We start from the raw sequence: 18,091 nt of genomic DNA on the forward strand, positions 1-18,091 counted from the left end.
GAGTCACGGGTGCATCGGGTTTACCTGTGGATGATGTCACACAACGTCTCTTTGATCTGGTTCGTCTGACCGCAGACGCGTGTTTCCGCTTCCGCCTGTGTTCTTCTTCGTGGCTCCGGACTGCTGCTGCGCTGTCGATGCGGTGAGTAACATAACCTTAGACACCTCAAGGAACCCCCTCGTCTAAGAGTTAGGGTGACTGCAGGAACTAGTTTTCCAGAGAACGATAGATAGCAAATTAGCCAGCTAGCTGCTGAGTTAGCCAGCTAGCCTCTCACGCCGCGGAGGCTAATGCCCGTGCTAACTTTAGCTCACTGACGAACGTTCCCCGTCACGTTGTTTCCGGTGGGCCTGCGGGTGCAGCGCTCGGTCCTCCGGCTGCGACCTTTTGACCTTAGCAGGAATCAAACATGTTTGTGAGGGGAAGCCAAGCAGATGGATGTCGGGAGTGGAATGTGTCCGCAGATATCCCGAGTCAGGGACGGAGGTTGCGGTGTGTGTCTGCGGTCCTACCGAACCGGTCGGGGGCCCAGACCACGCCGGCTTGATGCAGTCTGAGTCGGTTGAGGGTGAAAGGCTTTACATCGTGGGGTCGGCTCCACTCCAGCTGCAGCAGCTCTTTTCACCATTCAGCAGGTGTACAGCAGCAGCTGTCTGCAGCTGGTTTGAGGACTGTCATGGCGGCGACAGAGGGGCTCACCCAGGACCTGCAGCTGTGGGTGGTGGCCGCTCACAAGCCAGGAAGGCCTGAAAGGCCAATCTGAATGTCTTCAAGTTCCAGTGGCTACTGTGCCAAGTTTTATTAAAAAATACAAGATTTTCCAAAAAGTGACATCTGTGCTGGCCAGGAGGATAGTGAGAGGTGAAAGAGCATCCAAGGACCCCCACCAAGGCCACCCTGGTGAATCCGGGCTCTGCTGGTGGCAACGCGGACACTGAATTGTTTGGCCACAATGGTGCCTGTTGGACGTTGTCTTATCTCCTGGGAGACGCTGGTGCCATTTTCAATCAAGACAAAACTTGCAGGGTGAATAAAAGTAACTAAGTCAAAATGTGCCAGGGGTATACACACATACACATTTACACACCTCCATCCATCGTCATCTTCCGCTTATTCCTCACTAGTAAGGGTCGCGGGGGGTGGAGCCTATCCCAGCATCTACGGGCGAGAGGCGGGGTTCACCCTGGACAGGTCGCCAGTCCATCGCAGGGCCAACACACAGAGACGAACAACCATTCACATTCACATTCACACCTACGGTCAATTTAGAGAACCAATCAGCCTCGTCCCCAAATTGATGTCTTTGGACTGTGGAGGAAGCTGGAGTACCAGAGAGAACCCAGCAGGAACAGGGAGAACATGGAGACTCACCCAGAAAGATCCCGCGCCCGAGCTGGGACTCAAACCCGGAACCTTCTTGCTGTGAGGCCACAGTGCTGACCACTGCACCACCGTGCAGCCTAACACACATACAATCACACATTAACATACACACATACATACACATATTAAGACACACATATACACATACACACATATACATATATACAGACACACACATATACACATATATACAGACACACATATACACGTAAATACGGACACACATATACACATAGATACACACATGAACACACATATACACACATTAACACATACATACATTAACACATACATACATACACATACACACATTAACACACATACATATACACATTAACACACACATACATACACACATTAACATACACACAACACACATTAACATACATACATACATTAACATTCATACACACATTAACATACACACATTAACATACACACAAAACACATTAACATACACATACATACAACACACATTAACATACACATACACACAACACACATTAACATACACATACACACAACACACATTAACATACACATACACACAACACACATTAACATACACAACACACATTAACATGAACACAACACACATTAACATACACACATTAACACATACATACACATACATATACACATACACACATTGACATACACATACACAACAGACATTAACATACACATGAACACACACATTAACAACACATATATACACACATTAACATACACGTACACACATACACATTAACACATACACACATTAACACACACATACACATTAACATACATACGCACATGAACACATATTAAAACATACATATACACACATTAACACACACACATTAACACACATACACTAACACACACACATATCCACGTACACACATTAACATACATTAACATTCATACACACATTAACATACACACAACACACATTAACATACACACAACACACATTAACACACATACATACACACATTAACACACATTGACATACACACATTAACATACACATATACACACTACCAGTCAGAAGTGTGGCCACGCCTCCTCTTTTACTGGTTCCTCTTTATTTTCATGAGTGTTTACATTGTCGGTTCTCCCTGCAGGCATCAAAACTCAATGAACACATCTGGAATTCTGTAGTCATCAAATCATGAAAGAACTCCAGCAGGTTCTACGTTCTAGGTTCTTCTAAACAGCCTCCCTCTGACTCCTGCTCTGCTCACTCTTGGCGTTCTCTCCTTGAGCTTCATGAGGTCATCACCTGAAACGGTTCTCCAACAGTCTTGAAGGAGTTCCAGAGGTGCTGAGCACTTGTTAGTCCTTTGGCCTTCACTCTGCGCTCCATCTCATCCCAAACATCTGGACTGGGTTCAGGTCAGGTGACTGGAGGCCAGGTCACCTGGGCCGCCCTCCATCTCTCTCCTTCTTGGTCAAGTAGCCCTCACACAGCCTGGAGGTGTGTTTGGGTCGTCGTCCTGCTGAAACATCATGACGGTCCAACTAAACACAGACGGGATGGGATGGCGTGTTGCTGCAGGACGCTGTGGCAGCCATGTTGGTTCAGTAAAGCCCCCCCACCATCACACCTCCTCCTCCATGCTTCACGCTGGGAACCATGCATGTAGAGACGTCCCTCCACCTTTTCTGTGTCCCACAAAGACACGGTGGTGGAACCAAAGATCTCAAATGTGGACTCATCAGACCAAAGCCCAGATGTCCTCTGGTCTCATGTCCACTCCTTGTGGTTCTGGTCCAAACAAACCTCCTCTGGAGTCTCTTGGTCTTCCTCTCCTGGGCCGTCCTCATGTGAGCCGGTTTCATCGTGGCGCTTGATGGTTTTTACAACTGCACTCGGGGACGCATTCAAAGTTTTTCCAGTTTCCTGGACTGAGTGACCTTCAGGTCTTAGAGCACTGATGGACGTGGCTCCTCTCTACTGAGCTGATGGTTCCTGCCATGACATGAATTCTAGCAGTGGTCAAACAGAGCTGTCAGCTGGGGAGCAGCCTGACTTCTGCTCAGCTCAACTGATGCTCCCAACCAGGAAGAAGGCAGGAAACTCCTCCACTGAACCCTGACAAGGTGAACCTGAGAGGGGGAACCATTTCAGGTGATGACATCATGAAGCTCCCTGAGAGAAGGACGAGGGTTTGCAGCGCTGCAGCGAAGCAGAGGGAGGCGACTTTGAGGAGCTGGAATATAAAACAGGTTTACAGTTCTGAACAATTCTGTCTTTGCTCCATGATTCCATTGATCTGCTTCATATTCATCAATATCTACATTGATATATTACATATATACATAGATATACATATATCTATGTATATATAGCATGGAATATATGTAATATATATTCCATATATTCCAAATATATGTAATACAATGTATTTCTGTGTGTGTGTGTGTGTGTGTGTGTGTGTGTGTGTGTGTCCCAGGTCAGTGAACGGAGAGCAATGGCTGGTCCAGAGCTTTTGCTGGACTCCAGCATTCGGATGTGGGTGGTGCTGCCCATCGTCTTCATCACCTTCTTTGTCGGGGTCATCCGCCACTACGTAACTCAGCTGCTGCACAGTGACAAGAAGGTGGACCTGGAGCAGGTGTGTGACAGGTGAGACGCCGCCAGGCTCAGTACACTCCTCTTTTGATAACCAACAAATTTATGATGGGGGATTTACACCAGCAGCTATCGTGTGTGTGTGTGTGTGTGTGTGTGTGTGTGTGTGTGTGTGTGTGTGTGTGTGTGTGTGTTTAGCCAGGTACTCCTGCGCAGCCGCATCCTCAGAGAGAATGGGAAGTACATCCCTCGACAGGTGAAGTCCCCCGTCCAGTCCACCTGGTGCCTGTCTCTAACAGTCCGAGTCTCTGGGGTGGGGCGTCGATCAGCAGCCTCGGCTCAAGCTGAGAGCAAATTCACTCTAAATTAAAATGCATTTCATGCATTTTAATTCTTTAATTTCGACTTTTTAGATTTTATTCTTTGTTTTTAAGTGGTTTTGTTTAATGAAAATAAATGTTTCTGTGATTCATCTGCGTTCCACTAGAGGGAGCTTGTGTACTGTACCACAGTTTGAGAACCAGCGCTCCAGTGACTGCTGTCATTGCTGCTGGTTCTGATGTCTGGACTCATTTCAGTCTTTCGCCATGAGGAAACATTACTTCAACAACGCAGAGACGGGCTTCTTCAAGAAGGTCAAGCGGAAAGTCGTCCCCAAGAACCCCATGACAGGTGTGTGTGTGTGTGTGTGTGTGTGTGTGTGTGTGTGTGTGTGTGTGTGTGTGTGTGTGTGTGTGTCCTGCTGAAGTGGTCTTTGTCAGGGTTAGGGTTTGGGATCTGGACTCGGTCTTCAGGTTGAGCTTCAGCTCTCTGGCTGCAACTGACAACTATTTTCAGAGTTGACTAATGGAGGAGTCCTCATCCTTCTGCTAGTTCTCGTCCTCATTCTGTCTGCCGCGTTGAGGTGAAAATACTCCAACTTTACATGTTTAAGGACGCCATTGGTTTTAGTTGCCATGGTTACAGTTAGCTAGCTGACAAACCAAGTTGCCCAAGACTTTGATGACCAAAAGAGTGTGTGTGTGTGTGTGTGTGTGTGTGTGTGTGTGTGTGTGTGTGTGTGTGTGTGTGTGTGTGTGTGTGTGTGTGTGTGTGTTTGTCAGACACCAGCATGCTGACAGACATGATGAAGGGGAACCTGACCAACGTTCTGCCCATGATTCTGATCGGTGGATGGATCAACTGGGCGTTCTCCGGTTTTGTCATCAGTGAGTTCCTCCGCCGTGGTCACACCAACAATTTAATGATAACAATAATAATAATAACAATAATGATAATGATGATAATCATAGTTATAATAATAATGATAATAATAAAAATAATGATGATAATAAGAACAATAATGATAATGATAAGAATAATGATGATAATAATAATAATGATAATAATAAGAAGAAAAATGATAACAATAAGAATGAGGATGATGAATGATGTTAATTATACTAATAATACTAATAATGATAATAATTATACTAATAATACTAATAATGATAATAATTATAACAATAATGATAATAATAATTATAATGATGACAATAATAATGATAAAAATAATAATGTTAGTGTTCATGGATTCAGAATATTGACAGGAAACATGCACTTTTGTTATCAGTCACATTCCAAAGAAAGTAACGGAACCAAAACAATTCTCCGAAGTGATACTTCACCCTAAAATCACCTCTCCAGTCCTCACTACCAGGAGGACTCAGCTCACTCAGGTGTTTCTCCTCCTCCGTCACTTCTTAGTGACTCCAGAATGCAGGAAGAACCAGCCACATATATTTAGCTAGAAGCTAACAGAGACTGATGCTAACAACAGCTAAACTGGCCAGGAACGTCTGGTCACCAACACTCCAGGGGGTCTGGTGTGATCCAGGTCTCTTTGATCCAGATGGAGGATCAGGGGTCCCAGTAATCAGTAAAGTTCATTTGTGAGTACTTGAAAGATGTGCCTGGATCTCCCAGTACTTCATCTAGAAGGTACTCTGACACAGATGACCCTTTGTGACAATTGAGACATGATGAATAGTTGAAGAAGACTGACACGCACAAAGCAACTCAGAGGTCAACAGACCCAACATCAGAGGTGGTGTGACAGCTACTGGTGATGATGGCAGTCATCTAAATGTCTATCTGACCAATCAGAAGGAGCCGCTGCACGATGGTTAACGCTGTGTTTGTGTTCATGCAGCCAAGGTTCCATTCCCTCTGACCTTGAGGTTCAAGCCCATGTTACAGCGAGGGATTGACCTGCTGACCCTGGACGCCTCCTGGTAAAGTGTGTGTGTGTGTGTGTGTGTGTGTGTGTGTGTGTGTGTGTGCGCGCGCTAATCCTGGTTCTGGTTGTGTGTCCAGGGTGAGCTCTGCATCCTGGTACTTCCTGAATGTGTTTGGACTCAGGAGCATGTACAGTCTCATCCTGGGTCAGGACAATGGTGAGGAGACTCCTCTTCCTCTTCAAGTTGAGCAGCATGATGTTTCTGAGCAGCTTCGCCATATGTTGGTACCAGCAGGTACCAGCACTGTGTCAGTTTTCCATCATCCGTCTGTTCCTTTATCGCTGAACACGTTTTTTCAAACTGTAGAATTGAAATGCTTCCTTTTGTAGGACTACAAACACACCTCATCCCTGACGTGACCACTTCCTGTAGGACTGCAAACACACCTCATCCCTGACGTGACCACTTCCTGTAGGACTACAAACACACCTCATCCCTGACAGGACCACTTCCTGTTGGACAACAAACACACCTCATCCCTGACAGGACCACTTCCTGTTGGACTACAAACACACCTCATCCCTGACGCGACCACTTCCTGTAGTACTCCAAACGCACCTCATCCCTGACACGACCACTTCCTGTAGGACTCCAAACGCACCTCATCCCTGACGTGACCACTTCCTGTTGGACTACAAACGCACCTCATCCCTGACGTGACCACTTCCTGTTGGACTACAAACGCACCTCATCCCTGACATGACCACTTCCTGTAGGACTACAAACGCACCTCATCCCTGACGTGAGGACTTCCTGTTGGACTCCAAACGCACCTCATCCCTGACGTGACCGCTTCCTGTAGGACTACAAACGCACCTCATCCCTGACGTGACCACTTCCTGTTGGACTCCAAACGCACCTCATCCCTGACGTGACCGCTTCCTGTAGGACTACAAACGCACCTCATCCCTGACGCGACCACTTCCTGTAGGACTACAAACACACCTCATCCCTGACGTGACCGCTTCCTGTAGGACTACAAACGCACCTCATCCCTGACGTGACCACTACCTGTTGGACTCCAAACGCACTCATCCCTGAAGTGAGGACTTCCTGTAGGACTCCAAACGCACCTCATCCCTGACGTGACCGCTTCCTGTAGGACTACAAACGCACCTCATCCCTGACGTGACCGCTCCCTGTAGGACTACAAACGCACCTCATCCCTGACGTGACCGCTTCCTGTAGGACTACAAACGCACCTCATCCCTGACGTGAGGACTTCCTGTTGGACTACAAACGCACCTCATCCCTGACGTGAGGACTTCCTGTGGGACTACAAACGCACCTCATCCCTGACGTGACCACTTCCTGTAGGACTCCAAACACACATCATCCCTGAAGTGAGGACTTCCTGTAGGACTACAAACGCACCTCATCCCTGAAGTGAGGACTTCCTGTAGGACTCCAAACGCACCTCATCCCTGAAGTGAGGACTTCCAGTAGGACTCCAAATGCACCTCATCCCTGACATGACCACTTCCTGTAGGACTACAAACGCACCTCATCCCTGAAGTGAGGACTTCCTGTAGGACTCCAAACGCACCTCATCCCTGACGTGAGGACTTCCTGTGGGACTACAAACGCACCTCATCCCTGACGTGACCACTTCCTGTAGGACTCCAAACACACATTATCCCTGACGTGACCGCTTCCTGTAGGACTACAAACGCACCTCATCCCTGACGTGACCACTTCCTGTAGGACTACAAACGCACCTCATCCCTGACGTGACCACTTCCTGTTGGACTCCAAACGCACCTCATCCCTGACGTGAGGACTTCCTGTAGGACTACAAACGCACCTCATCCCTGAAGTGAGGACTTCCTGTAGGACTCCAAACGCACCTCATCCCTGAAGTGAGGACTTCCTGTAGGACTACAAACGCACCTCATCCCTGAAGTGAGGACTTCCAGTAGGACTCCAAATGCACCTCATCCCTGACATGAGGACTTCCTGTGGGACTACAAACGCACCTCATCCCTGACGTGAGGACTTCCTGTGGGACTACAAACGCACCTCATCCCTGACGTGACCACTTCCTGTAGGACTACAAACGCACCTCATCCCTGACGTGACCACTTCCTGTAGGACTCCAAACGCACCTCATCCCTGACGTGAGGACTTCCTGTGGGACTACAAACGCACCTCATCCCTGACATGACCACTTCCTGTAGGACTCCAAACACACCTCATCCCTGACGTGACCGCTTCCTGTAGGACTCCAAATGCACCTCATCCCTGACATGACCACTTCCTGTAGGACTACAAACGCACCTCATCCCTGACGTGACCACTTCCTGTAGGACTCCAAACGCACCTCATCCCTGACGTGAGGACTTCCTGTGGGACTACAAACGCACCTCATCCCTGACATGACCACTTCCTGTTGGACTCCAAACGCACCTCATCCCTGACGATAGGACTTCCTGTAGGACTACAAACGCACCTCATCCCTGAAGTGAGGACTTCCTGTAGGACTCCAAACGCACCTCATCCCTGACGTGACCGCTTCCTGTAGGACTCCAAACACACCTCATCCCTGACATGACCACTTCCTGTAGGACTCCAAACACACCTCATCCCTGACGTGACCGCTTCCTGTAGGACTCCAAACACACCTCATCCCTGACGTGACGCAACTAAGCTCCTCCTTGTTCGTGTGTGCTCCAGCTGCCAACGTGCCTCAGCACCTAGAACTGACAAAGATGTGAAACCAGGCAGGTTGAGTTGGAAATGTAACTTACATAGTTCAAGTTTTTGTTGGAAATGATTCCCACGCAGCTGCCGACCAGTCCCGGCTCATGCAGGACCAGATGACGGGCGCTGCCATGGCGATGCCCCCTGACCCCAACAAGGCATTTAAGGTGGGAAAAAAAATAGTTCATTTGTAGTAACAAGATGATGAAATCCTTCGTGTTGTTTTTTAAACTGAAATTGTTGTTTCAGAGTGAGTGGGAGGCGCTAGAGATTGTGGAGCACAAATGGGCGCTGGAGAACGTGGAGGAGGAGCTGATGTCCAGAGACCTCAACTTTGGAACCTTCCTCAGCCAGGACGTCAAGTCCACCATGTTTTAGAACAATGTGAGCATCTGAGGACGTCGTAGAACCCTCATCCATGACATCATCTATTCTAGAAAGCTGGTGTTCCATGTTGTTCCTGATGTGCTGCCTCAGACTTATGAACTTCTGGTGTGCAGGTTCTTCCCTGTGGTGCCTTCCAGAGGTTCTCAACGCAGAACCAAACCGTTAAACATCACTACCATCTGAGATGTATGAATATTGCTGGAATCTCAGATGTGGTTCTAAATTTAAGGAACAAACAAATTGGGTTCCTTGTTACTGTGACACTTTTTCTTCCCGTCAAAAAAAAATTGAGAATCCAATCTTCAGATTCATGTTTTTACAGTGACAAAATCCCACGATGCAACAGCAGATACTGAGACTTCTCGTCTCCTGGTGCTTATTTCTATTTATGAATAAAGAAATGAGATTGAAGATGGAGCTCATGGTCTTCCTGAGGTTCTCCTCCACTGCTCACCTTTTTTAAAAATCCTAGATTAAACTGATTCTGTGGCAGTTTTTGTGTTACAAATGCAGGCAAGCGCAGGAGCTATGCTAACACTTCCCAACCCGGAACATTCATTGTGCTAAGCTAACTAGCCTGGGTCGAAGAGATGGAGCAATGCCAACACTGATTTGTAAGTTTAGAAATGAAGCAGAATCATGCTACCAGTTTTGATGCGGTTCTTTGGTTCAACTTGTTGGTAAAGTAACAAAAATGCAACCACAAACATCTGGTTATAATTACCCTTTTATTGATATCAAAAGATTGGAAACACTATAAAATATTCTCCTCTGATATTTGACAGGAAGACCAAGAAAGAACTCACCGGCTGCGCCCGTCCTCCTACACCCAGCTGACAAGAATACAAAAATACTGTACAGAGCTGGTGAGGAAACTGCCTGCAGCCACTTAGCGGCACAAATATTCAGGGTCTGAATCCATGTTTCCTTGACAAATAAGAAAATAAGCGTCTCAGTGTCCTCAGAATCACTCCACAAACAAGTGGACATTAAATCAATTAAAAAAATAAATACCAGAACCAAAATATACAGAAAAAACTGAATCGTTGTCTGTGGACGCTACCTTTAGTATTAAATTAGGTCTCTGTCATGATTACCCACAAGCCCCTGCAGCTGCTCGCTCCTCCTCTTTACATTAAATAACCTCAGAATCTCACCAGCAGCCCTTTAAAAACACCCAGAATGAAGAAGAGCTGGTTTTAGTCCACAGTTCAAGTCAACATGTCATCTGGATATCATTTATTTCAATATTTCATATATTTCTCTTTTTGTAAAATTAAATCTCAAAAGTTACAAATGTGGAACCAAACAGTGGAACGTCCCGTCCCACAGGATCCAGCATTTATAGACTTCATGTGAAATAAAAGAAAACTGCAGTCCATTTAGCTTCAAATGTGACAACTGGAGACGGAGCTCTTCAAAGGGTCCAGTTTGACAAATGAGCTCTGGTGTTCATCAAGCAATTGACTCTCATTTGTCAAAATCCAATCAGCAACTGACCGATCCAACGAATATCACAATCAAACAGTCACACTTTTGGACTCAGAATCAACTGTCTGGATTTAAGCCCCTCCCCTCCGGTCACCTGATGTATTAATCATCAACTACCTGAGTATCTGCACTTCCTGTCGTCCCAAAACCTTTTACCTACAAACTGCATGGTCATGTGACTGCTGACATTCAGAGACGATTCAACACACAGATGTGAAGCTCCGCCCTCAGGGGTGCTTAAGTGATGGTGAAAAAAGAAAAAGGAATGTCAGAAAAAAGAGAAACGACCTCCATGTGACAGACAGACGGTCAATTCATTTAGTCCGTTTCCATGGTGAGACAAGAAGAGGCGCCTAGCTCTGCGCTGCCATCTTTACAGGGAGTGATGTCAGCGGCGTGCTGCGTGGAGGAGGCAGCGCTTGTGTCAGGCGCAGGCAGAGTGGGTTTTCTGATCTTGTCTTGACGGTGGTAGAACAAGACGTAGGCCGCGTTAGTCTGAGGGGAGGAGCACAGAGAACGTTCACATACGGAACGCGTGAGGCCTTCGTCATCACCGTTGTCATCATCAGAGTGTGGGTTGCTCACCACGATCTGGTCTTCTCTGGCATACGTCACCTTGCTGTCATCAAAATAATACCACTGGCCATTGTCCTTATTGCAAGCGTAGCTGGTGTCTACACACACACACACACACACACACACACACACACACACACACACGTCAAACTCAGTGGCTGTGGGTTGATGTTTAGAGCAACAACATTTTAATTCATCATTCAACATTGTTTCCTCACTCCCACATAGTGACCTTGATTGTGTCCAACGCTAAAACAACTGGTTACCAGTACCCATAAAGACATTAACATGAAAACGTGCACCAAACACTGGCTAAGATGTGAGACGCTGCCGAGTTCTCTGGAGACGTGAGCCGCTGGCAGAGAGCCACGGCTCGACTGAGCTTCATGTTCCTGTTTCCCTGAGAAGCAACGACTTCATGAACTTTAACGACCAAATCTGCTGCCATCAGCTGACCCCAGGTTGACCTCAGAGACTCCTGGAGGACCAGACACACACTTGGATAGTTTTTCTCCCATCAGCCTTCATGAGCTCAGTTCAATAATGTCCTCCTCTAAACCTCCACCTGTCTCCTAGACCCCATCCCAACTCAGCTGCTCCAAGACTCTCTCCCCTCGTTAGCCCCTCCCTCTTAGATATGATCAATGTGGCGCTGGTATCTGGTTCCGTCCCTCAGTCCTTTAAAGTAGCAGGAATTAAACCCTCCTCCAAAACAAGCCTGGATCCAGAAGCTCTACCAACTACAGACCAACATCACATCTTCCTTTTCTCTCCAAGGTTCTGGAGAAAGCAGCTGCTAAACAACTCTGTGACTTCTCCACAGCAACAGCTGATTGGAGGATTCAGTCAGGTTCCAGGTTCATCCTAGCACAGAAACAGAACTAGTCAAAGGTACCAGTGACCTCCGACTGGTACCAGATGAGGGACTGGTCTCTGTGCTGGTCTGATTAGATCTCAGTGCAGCTTTGATACCATTGACCACCATATCCTTCTACAGAGACTGGAACCTGTCACTGGTATTAAAGGAACCACACTAAACTGGTTCAGGTCATATTTACTAGGTCATCTCAGTTGGTACCAGTTAATGATGGTTCCTCTGAGACCACTACAGTCAGTTCTGGTGTTCCACAAGGGTCTGTGCTTGGACCAGTCCTCTTCACCCTGTACCTGCTTCCTCTAGGTCACATGATCAGGAAACACTCCATTAATGTTCACTGCTATGCAGACGACACTCAGCTGAACTCATCAATGATCCTCATGGAACAAACCAGCTGACTGAACTGGAGGCCTGTCTGAAGGACAGGAAACATGGAGGACCATCATTTCCTTTATTAAACTCTGATCAACTGAAGTTCTTGTGCTGGGCCCAAACACCTGAGCACCACCTGATCTGATGAGACAGGTACCCTGGATGGCACCACCCTGGCCCCCAGCACCACCTAAAGGAACCTAGCAGTTCTCTTAGACCAGGACCCTTTAACTCCCACATTCAACAAATCTCCAGGACGCCTTCTTCCATCTACGTAACATCGCTAAGATCAGACACATCCTGGCTCAAGAAGACGCAGAAAAACTAGTCCCTGCTTTTGTCACTTCCAGGCTGGATCACTGCACCTCCCTCCTACCAGGCTGGACTAATAAGTCCCTAAAGACTCTCCAGCTGGTCCAGAACGCTGCTGCCACGTGTTGACTAGAACTGGTAGCAGAGACCAGGTCTCTCCTGGACTGCTTCTCTGCATGGCTGCAACCTTCCTGCTGGTAAAGGAAGGTTCTGGTGGCTGCTGTTGCAGGATGTGCTGCTGATGGAGAATTGTTGGGTGGAGGTTCATTGAAGGAGGGAGGTGCTGGACCTGCTCTACTTGGACAGAGTCAGGACAGAACTTTGGTTGGGGTTTGGTGCCACACAAACCTGACTGGACTCTCCCTCTCTCTTCAGTTTTAACCAGATAAGTGTGACCTGAACCATATAGACTCATGTTACTGTCTCAGTGGAGCACATTTACTTCACTGGTTTTTCATGTTTCACCAGTTTAAAGCATCTTACAATGTCCATCTCTTAGTCCTCCATAGTGGTTGGATACAGCAATGAGGTCATAGCAGCTTGGAGGCTCCCCATTGGACAGATCCTTCCTCAGGAGGCAACCAGAGAAGTCCAGGTGTCTGTGACAAAGAGACAGATCAGTGTGTGTGTGTGTGTGTGTGTGCACGCACGTGTGTGTGTGTGCACATGTGTGTGTGTGTGTGTGTACCTGAGAGGGAAGTCCACAATGCAGTCCAGCTTCTCTCGGGTGAACTTGGTGTAGGAGAACCTCTTCAGGTGGATGATGAGAACCTCAGGCAGAGACCACAGGTCCAGTTTCTTGGTGGCCAGCTGGTGCTTCTTACACACTGGGCAGTACCTAAAAACACACACACACACATAAATAAAAAAAAAAAAGAATATATATATATAGACACACACATACGCACGCACGCACGCACGCGCACACACACACACACACACACACACACACACACACACACACTGGATAGTACACTGGTTAAGGCAACAGACTTGAAGGTGAAGGTCGGGGTTCAAATCCCATCATGGTAAGGGGGGCATCATCCAGCAAGGGCACTTAGGCAAGACCCCGAATGGTCCACTGTCCCACTTCAGAGTGCAAGAGAGAAACGACTAGTGGAGTCATAGAGAACCAAGGCAGTCTGGTGAGGAATGGGATACTGGAACAAGACACATTTGGAAGAGGGCGGAAAAAGTGGAAATGTTGGAATGCTACTATACAAGCAATCCCAGAGAGAGAAGACATGCAGAGAATGTGGGACCTTTGGATACTCAAAACCTGAAATCGAGGCTAACAAAAAAGCAAGTGTTAGCCCAGTGTTCCAACTTTCGTAACCGGAAACTACTGAGATCAGTCAGGTACAACAACAACGCTACGGTAAGGGGGAGCCAGGACCATAGGTCAAAGGGGGGATGTCATCATCACCCCCACAAACTGAGACTGGGTACCATGCCCCAATTGATGCAAACAGCCTCAATACAAGAATAAGAAGAATCCTGAAAAATCCAACTGGAATCCTGGAACTGTGTTGAGCTGTCAACACAACACCCATGGCAACCACATCCAGAGCAAGTATAACCACAGGCTAACGGCAAGGAAGTCAATCACTCCCTCCAGAGAGTAAGACAAGTACTGAGATGACGGTAACGCTAAGAACGAGGTCCGAGCCATCAACATGAACGCACTCCTGGTCATCAGATACCTGCTGGGATCATAAACTGGCTAAAGGAGGGGAAGTCAAGACCAGAAAGCTCCTCACCCTGAGTACAGCATCCTGAGGCTGTCCACGAAACGGAAAGAGGGAGGGGGAGGACTCGTGAGCCACTGTCCAGAATGAAACATTGAAAATCCAGAAGACCTTCCAAAGGCTGGAACACTGGGACTGAGAGACAGCACAGAGGCACTCATCATGGCAGCACAAGAGCCATGGAGGCCAAGGTCTACCACACCAGACCAGCACTGGTAGCAGGGTGGAAGATGCTAGACTGGTGCACACACACACACACACATCAGTGTAAAGTCCTTCGCTGCTCAGCTGCTCATCACCAGGGCTCTGTGTGTGTGTGTGTGTGTGTGTGTGTGTGTGTGTGTGTGTTACCAGGGGTTCTCGTCCTCCAGCGTTTCCACAGTGGTGAAGAGCTCGATACACTCCTGCAGCTGCACCGTCATCTGCTGCTGAGGAACCTCCATGCTGGCGTGCTTCACGTATTTCTGCAGGACCGAGAGTTCCTTCATGTTGCTGAATGCTGCTCTGTCAAACGACCTCTGATGGCAGCAGCCAGGCTACGTCATCAGTAGGCTGGGTGGGCCAAGACCCCCCATAAAAAAGAAACTTCATGTAGACAAACCTCAGCCTCGTTTTCATTGTAGAATCTCTTCTTCATGTCCGGGTCCCAGTCCAAGGCCACGTAGGGCTGAGCTGCACACAGGAAACTCAGCGTTCGTATCCAACAAACACAACATGCCAACGCAGCTGCACACTCACCAAACAGTTGAAGAGACACGAAAGCTTGTTTAGCCCCTCCCACTGAGGCTACCCCTCCTGCCAACCCTCATAACAACATGTATGACACACACTTCCTGCTGACATTAACGTATGCGGCGCTGTGTGTGTGTGTGTGTGTGTGTGTGTGTCCACACACACGCTGACTCACAGCCAAAGGACAGGGCGCTCGCCCCATCGCCCGCTAGCCTCTCTGTCGTCCCATTGGAGTTGACCGCCTGGATTGTGAACAGACACTTCTTCCTCTTGCGACAGGCTCTCCTCTTATCCAATTGTTCATTGGCTGGTGGGCTGGGAGAACACGCCTCTTCCTGTTTGTCTTCTTCAGAGGTGTCGCAGGGCTCTGGTGGTGGTTCTGTTGCAGGCTCTGTGTCGAGGGTTCTGTTGGCGTTGTCACTGGGGTGAACATGATCGCCACTGTTAGTGTCTGTGCTGCTTTGTGGCTCAGCCTGGTCTGGCGACTGGCTATTGGCGATGGCGATGTTACTTTGGCCCAGTGAAGGTTGTGTGACACTGAGGTTGGGGCAGAGCTCTGTAGTGGTGGTGGTGTCCTCTGATTGGCAGCAAGGCTCCATCTGGGAGGGGCCAGCTCTGTCCACATCACCCTGCTCCTCATCTGAGAACACAGAACCAATCATGACTCCGCCCCCTGCTGCTGGGTTAGTGCTTCAACTGGAACCGAGAGAGCTAACGATACCATCACTGATGCCGTTGGTCTGGGTCTTGTACAGGTCTTCTTCATCCTCATCATCCTCATCTTCCTCCTCCAGCTCCTCCGATGGGTCAGGAAGCCGCACATAGCGCCTGCACACAAACAGAGAAGACTTCAGGTTCGATTCTAAAGGTTCTGCTGGGTCTGTGAGCGGCAGCTGGAACGTTCCTCTGGTCTGTTGACATTTTTCACCAAGTACGACACAGGAACACATCGCTCTGAACCTGAGCACGAGTCCAGAGGTCCGGACAAGGAACTTGGTTCTGTTCTGTTTTTAAAAACCTGTTCTAGAACTTTTCTTTCCTCCTGTGTGATTATTGATCCAACGATTTTCAACTTCATAAATGCCAAAGAATAAGAGGCGTCCACAGAAGGGTTTCTACAATCATTTTTACAATTGAGGAACAGTGGGAAAATGTGCCAGGCCACGATCGGGAGAATGAGTTCTGTCAGTCAGGACGTTCTCATGTCAGAACAATTCCAGTTACTGTGTTCCACCAACGACAACACGTCAGCACGTTCATCAGACCGACTCGTACGTTGCAAAGTGGGACGAACAAACCTAGAAGATGGATTTACGCCGACGTGTTTACGCTTCAGTCAGCTCCAACTGGCCCGGTGTTCTGAGCACGCTCTGTAGGTCCTGCTGTGGTACTGGACCAGGAAGTCCAAGAGGGACCAGTCCAGCAGGAACCATCATGGCGGCTTAGGACATTTCTGGACAGACGAGCAGACAAACGTGGCGCCGTCTCAGCTTCGGTTGTTTGATTGGTGTTAACAGGCTTTGATGTCAGTTGGCGTTGGACAGCGGCGCGGCTGGAGAACTTGCTTGGTTTGTGACTGCTAATTCCAACCAGGAATTCCCAGCTTGCGTTTGATGATTTCACTCTTTTCAGTGAAAGATAAAACAGCTCCAGTGAGCCTAAAGCCTTTTGTTGTGAAAAGCTTTATTGAACTGTACCTTTTCATCACCATCTTCTAATGGGACCCTTCAAAACAGAGCGGTGGCGCGTTAAACGCTTACGCCAACGGGCTCAATGCCAGCAAATAACAACTTCAACACAACCTACCTGACTTTGGTCTCTTCCTTTTTTCGTTCTGTATATCGCATTGATGCAAATCAACTCAAATCTTGTTTTTCTGTATTTTTGGAACAAAGAAATCTGTCTCTATCTTTGATGCGTTTTTGAGCTGAGTCTACATAGAGAGAGTCATCAGAAATGCTCTGACACGCCCCCTACGTACTGATCCACCATTGAGGCTCGCTGCAGACCTGGCTAGCGACTAGCAACAGAACGAGCCTGCTAGGAAGTGCAGGAGCCAGTGTTCGCTGGTGTGGAGAAGCACTGATACATCTTTAATCATGAGACCCAGACATTTATTAACCCTCCAGGCAGAGAAGATTTTAAATTCCATCATTTTACTTTTAATTCTTCTTGAGTAATGATTTCAAGGTTGAGATTTTGTGTTACATCAGTGTGTGTGTGTGTGTGTGTGTGTGTGTGTGTGTGTGTGTGTGTGTGTGTGTGTTGCTCACGCCAGCCGCTGCAAGAACAGCCCGTAGAGGGCCTCCTGACTGCAGCTGCTGCGAGGAACATTGAGCAGCAGTGGGTGTCCGAACAGCGTGGTGCTGCCTGAACCGTAGTCAGCGTAGTGGGAGCGTTCCCTCAGGTAGAGCGCCAGCAGCACCTGCTCCTCCTCCTGTTGCTCCTCCCCCAACATGCTGCGCTCGTACCTGCAAAGGGAGCAGCACGCTGGTTAACTGCACTCAGAAAGTCTCAGGTGCACTGAGAGACACTAGAAACTGATCCAAGTTTAGTCTCATACACAAAGATGTCGTCTCGATCCAGGATGCAGCTAAGAGATTCATCAGGACTGTAGATCTTGTAGAAGCGATGATTGAAGACGTCTGCCACCACCATCTGACACACACA

The 18,091-nt window shown here is 48.0% G+C and overlaps 2 protein-coding genes across 4 annotated transcripts in view; one reads left to right on the forward strand and one right to left on the reverse strand.

The window, feature by feature from the left end:
• LOC147255276 (ER membrane protein complex subunit 3) lies at window positions 1-10,490 on the forward strand. Of its 3 annotated transcripts, none has more exons than XM_086212889.1 (10): window positions 170-3,601; window positions 3,829-4,001; window positions 4,146-4,203; window positions 4,526-4,619; window positions 5,051-5,155; window positions 6,139-6,220; window positions 6,303-6,382; window positions 9,011-9,093; window positions 9,176-9,310; window positions 10,099-10,490. In XM_086212889.1, exons 1-9 carry the CDS (start codon window positions 3,515-3,517, stop codon window positions 9,302-9,304), a joined length of 891 nt encoding a protein of 296 aa, XP_086069015.1. In that variant the 5' UTR covers window positions 170-3,514; the 3' UTR covers window positions 9,305-9,310; window positions 10,099-10,490. The 3 variants fall into 3 exon arrangements, with proteins under 3 accessions (XP_086069016.1, XP_086069015.1, XP_086069014.1); XM_086212888.1 differs by lacking the exon at window positions 10,099-10,490 and having other exon boundaries at window positions 173-1,423; window positions 2,497-3,601; window positions 9,176-10,047; XM_086212890.1 differs by lacking the exons at window positions 170-3,601; window positions 10,099-10,490 and adding an exon at window positions 1-142 and having other exon boundaries at window positions 9,176-10,046.
• usp11 (ubiquitin specific peptidase 11) overlaps window positions 10,029-18,091 on the reverse strand; it is a 17,453-nt gene continuing 9,390 nt past the window's right edge. The window contains exons 12-21 of the mRNA XM_086212871.1: window positions 17,985-18,079; window positions 17,695-17,892; window positions 16,143-16,249; window positions 15,597-16,061; window positions 15,291-15,361; window positions 15,041-15,153; window positions 13,630-13,779; window positions 13,425-13,540; window positions 11,390-11,478; window positions 10,029-11,299 (exon numbers count right to left, since the gene is read on the reverse strand). Coding sequence (XP_086068997.1) covers window positions 11,123-11,299; window positions 11,390-11,478; window positions 13,425-13,540; window positions 13,630-13,779; window positions 15,041-15,153; window positions 15,291-15,361; window positions 15,597-16,061; window positions 16,143-16,249; window positions 17,695-17,892; window positions 17,985-18,079 — 1,581 coding nt within the window. The 3' untranslated portion in view covers window positions 10,029-11,122. The remainder of the gene's footprint in view (window positions 11,300-11,389; window positions 11,479-13,424; window positions 13,541-13,629; window positions 13,780-15,040; window positions 15,154-15,290; window positions 15,362-15,596; window positions 16,062-16,142; window positions 16,250-17,694; window positions 17,893-17,984; window positions 18,080-18,091) is intronic.

This window comes from Aulostomus chinensis, chromosome 9 (assembly GCF_037954235.1).
Source record: "Aulostomus chinensis isolate RoL2024-O1b breed Wild chromosome 9, RoL_Achi_v1.0, whole genome shotgun sequence".
NCBI classification, from domain to species: domain Eukaryota; kingdom Metazoa; phylum Chordata; class Actinopteri; order Syngnathiformes; family Aulostomidae; genus Aulostomus; species Aulostomus chinensis.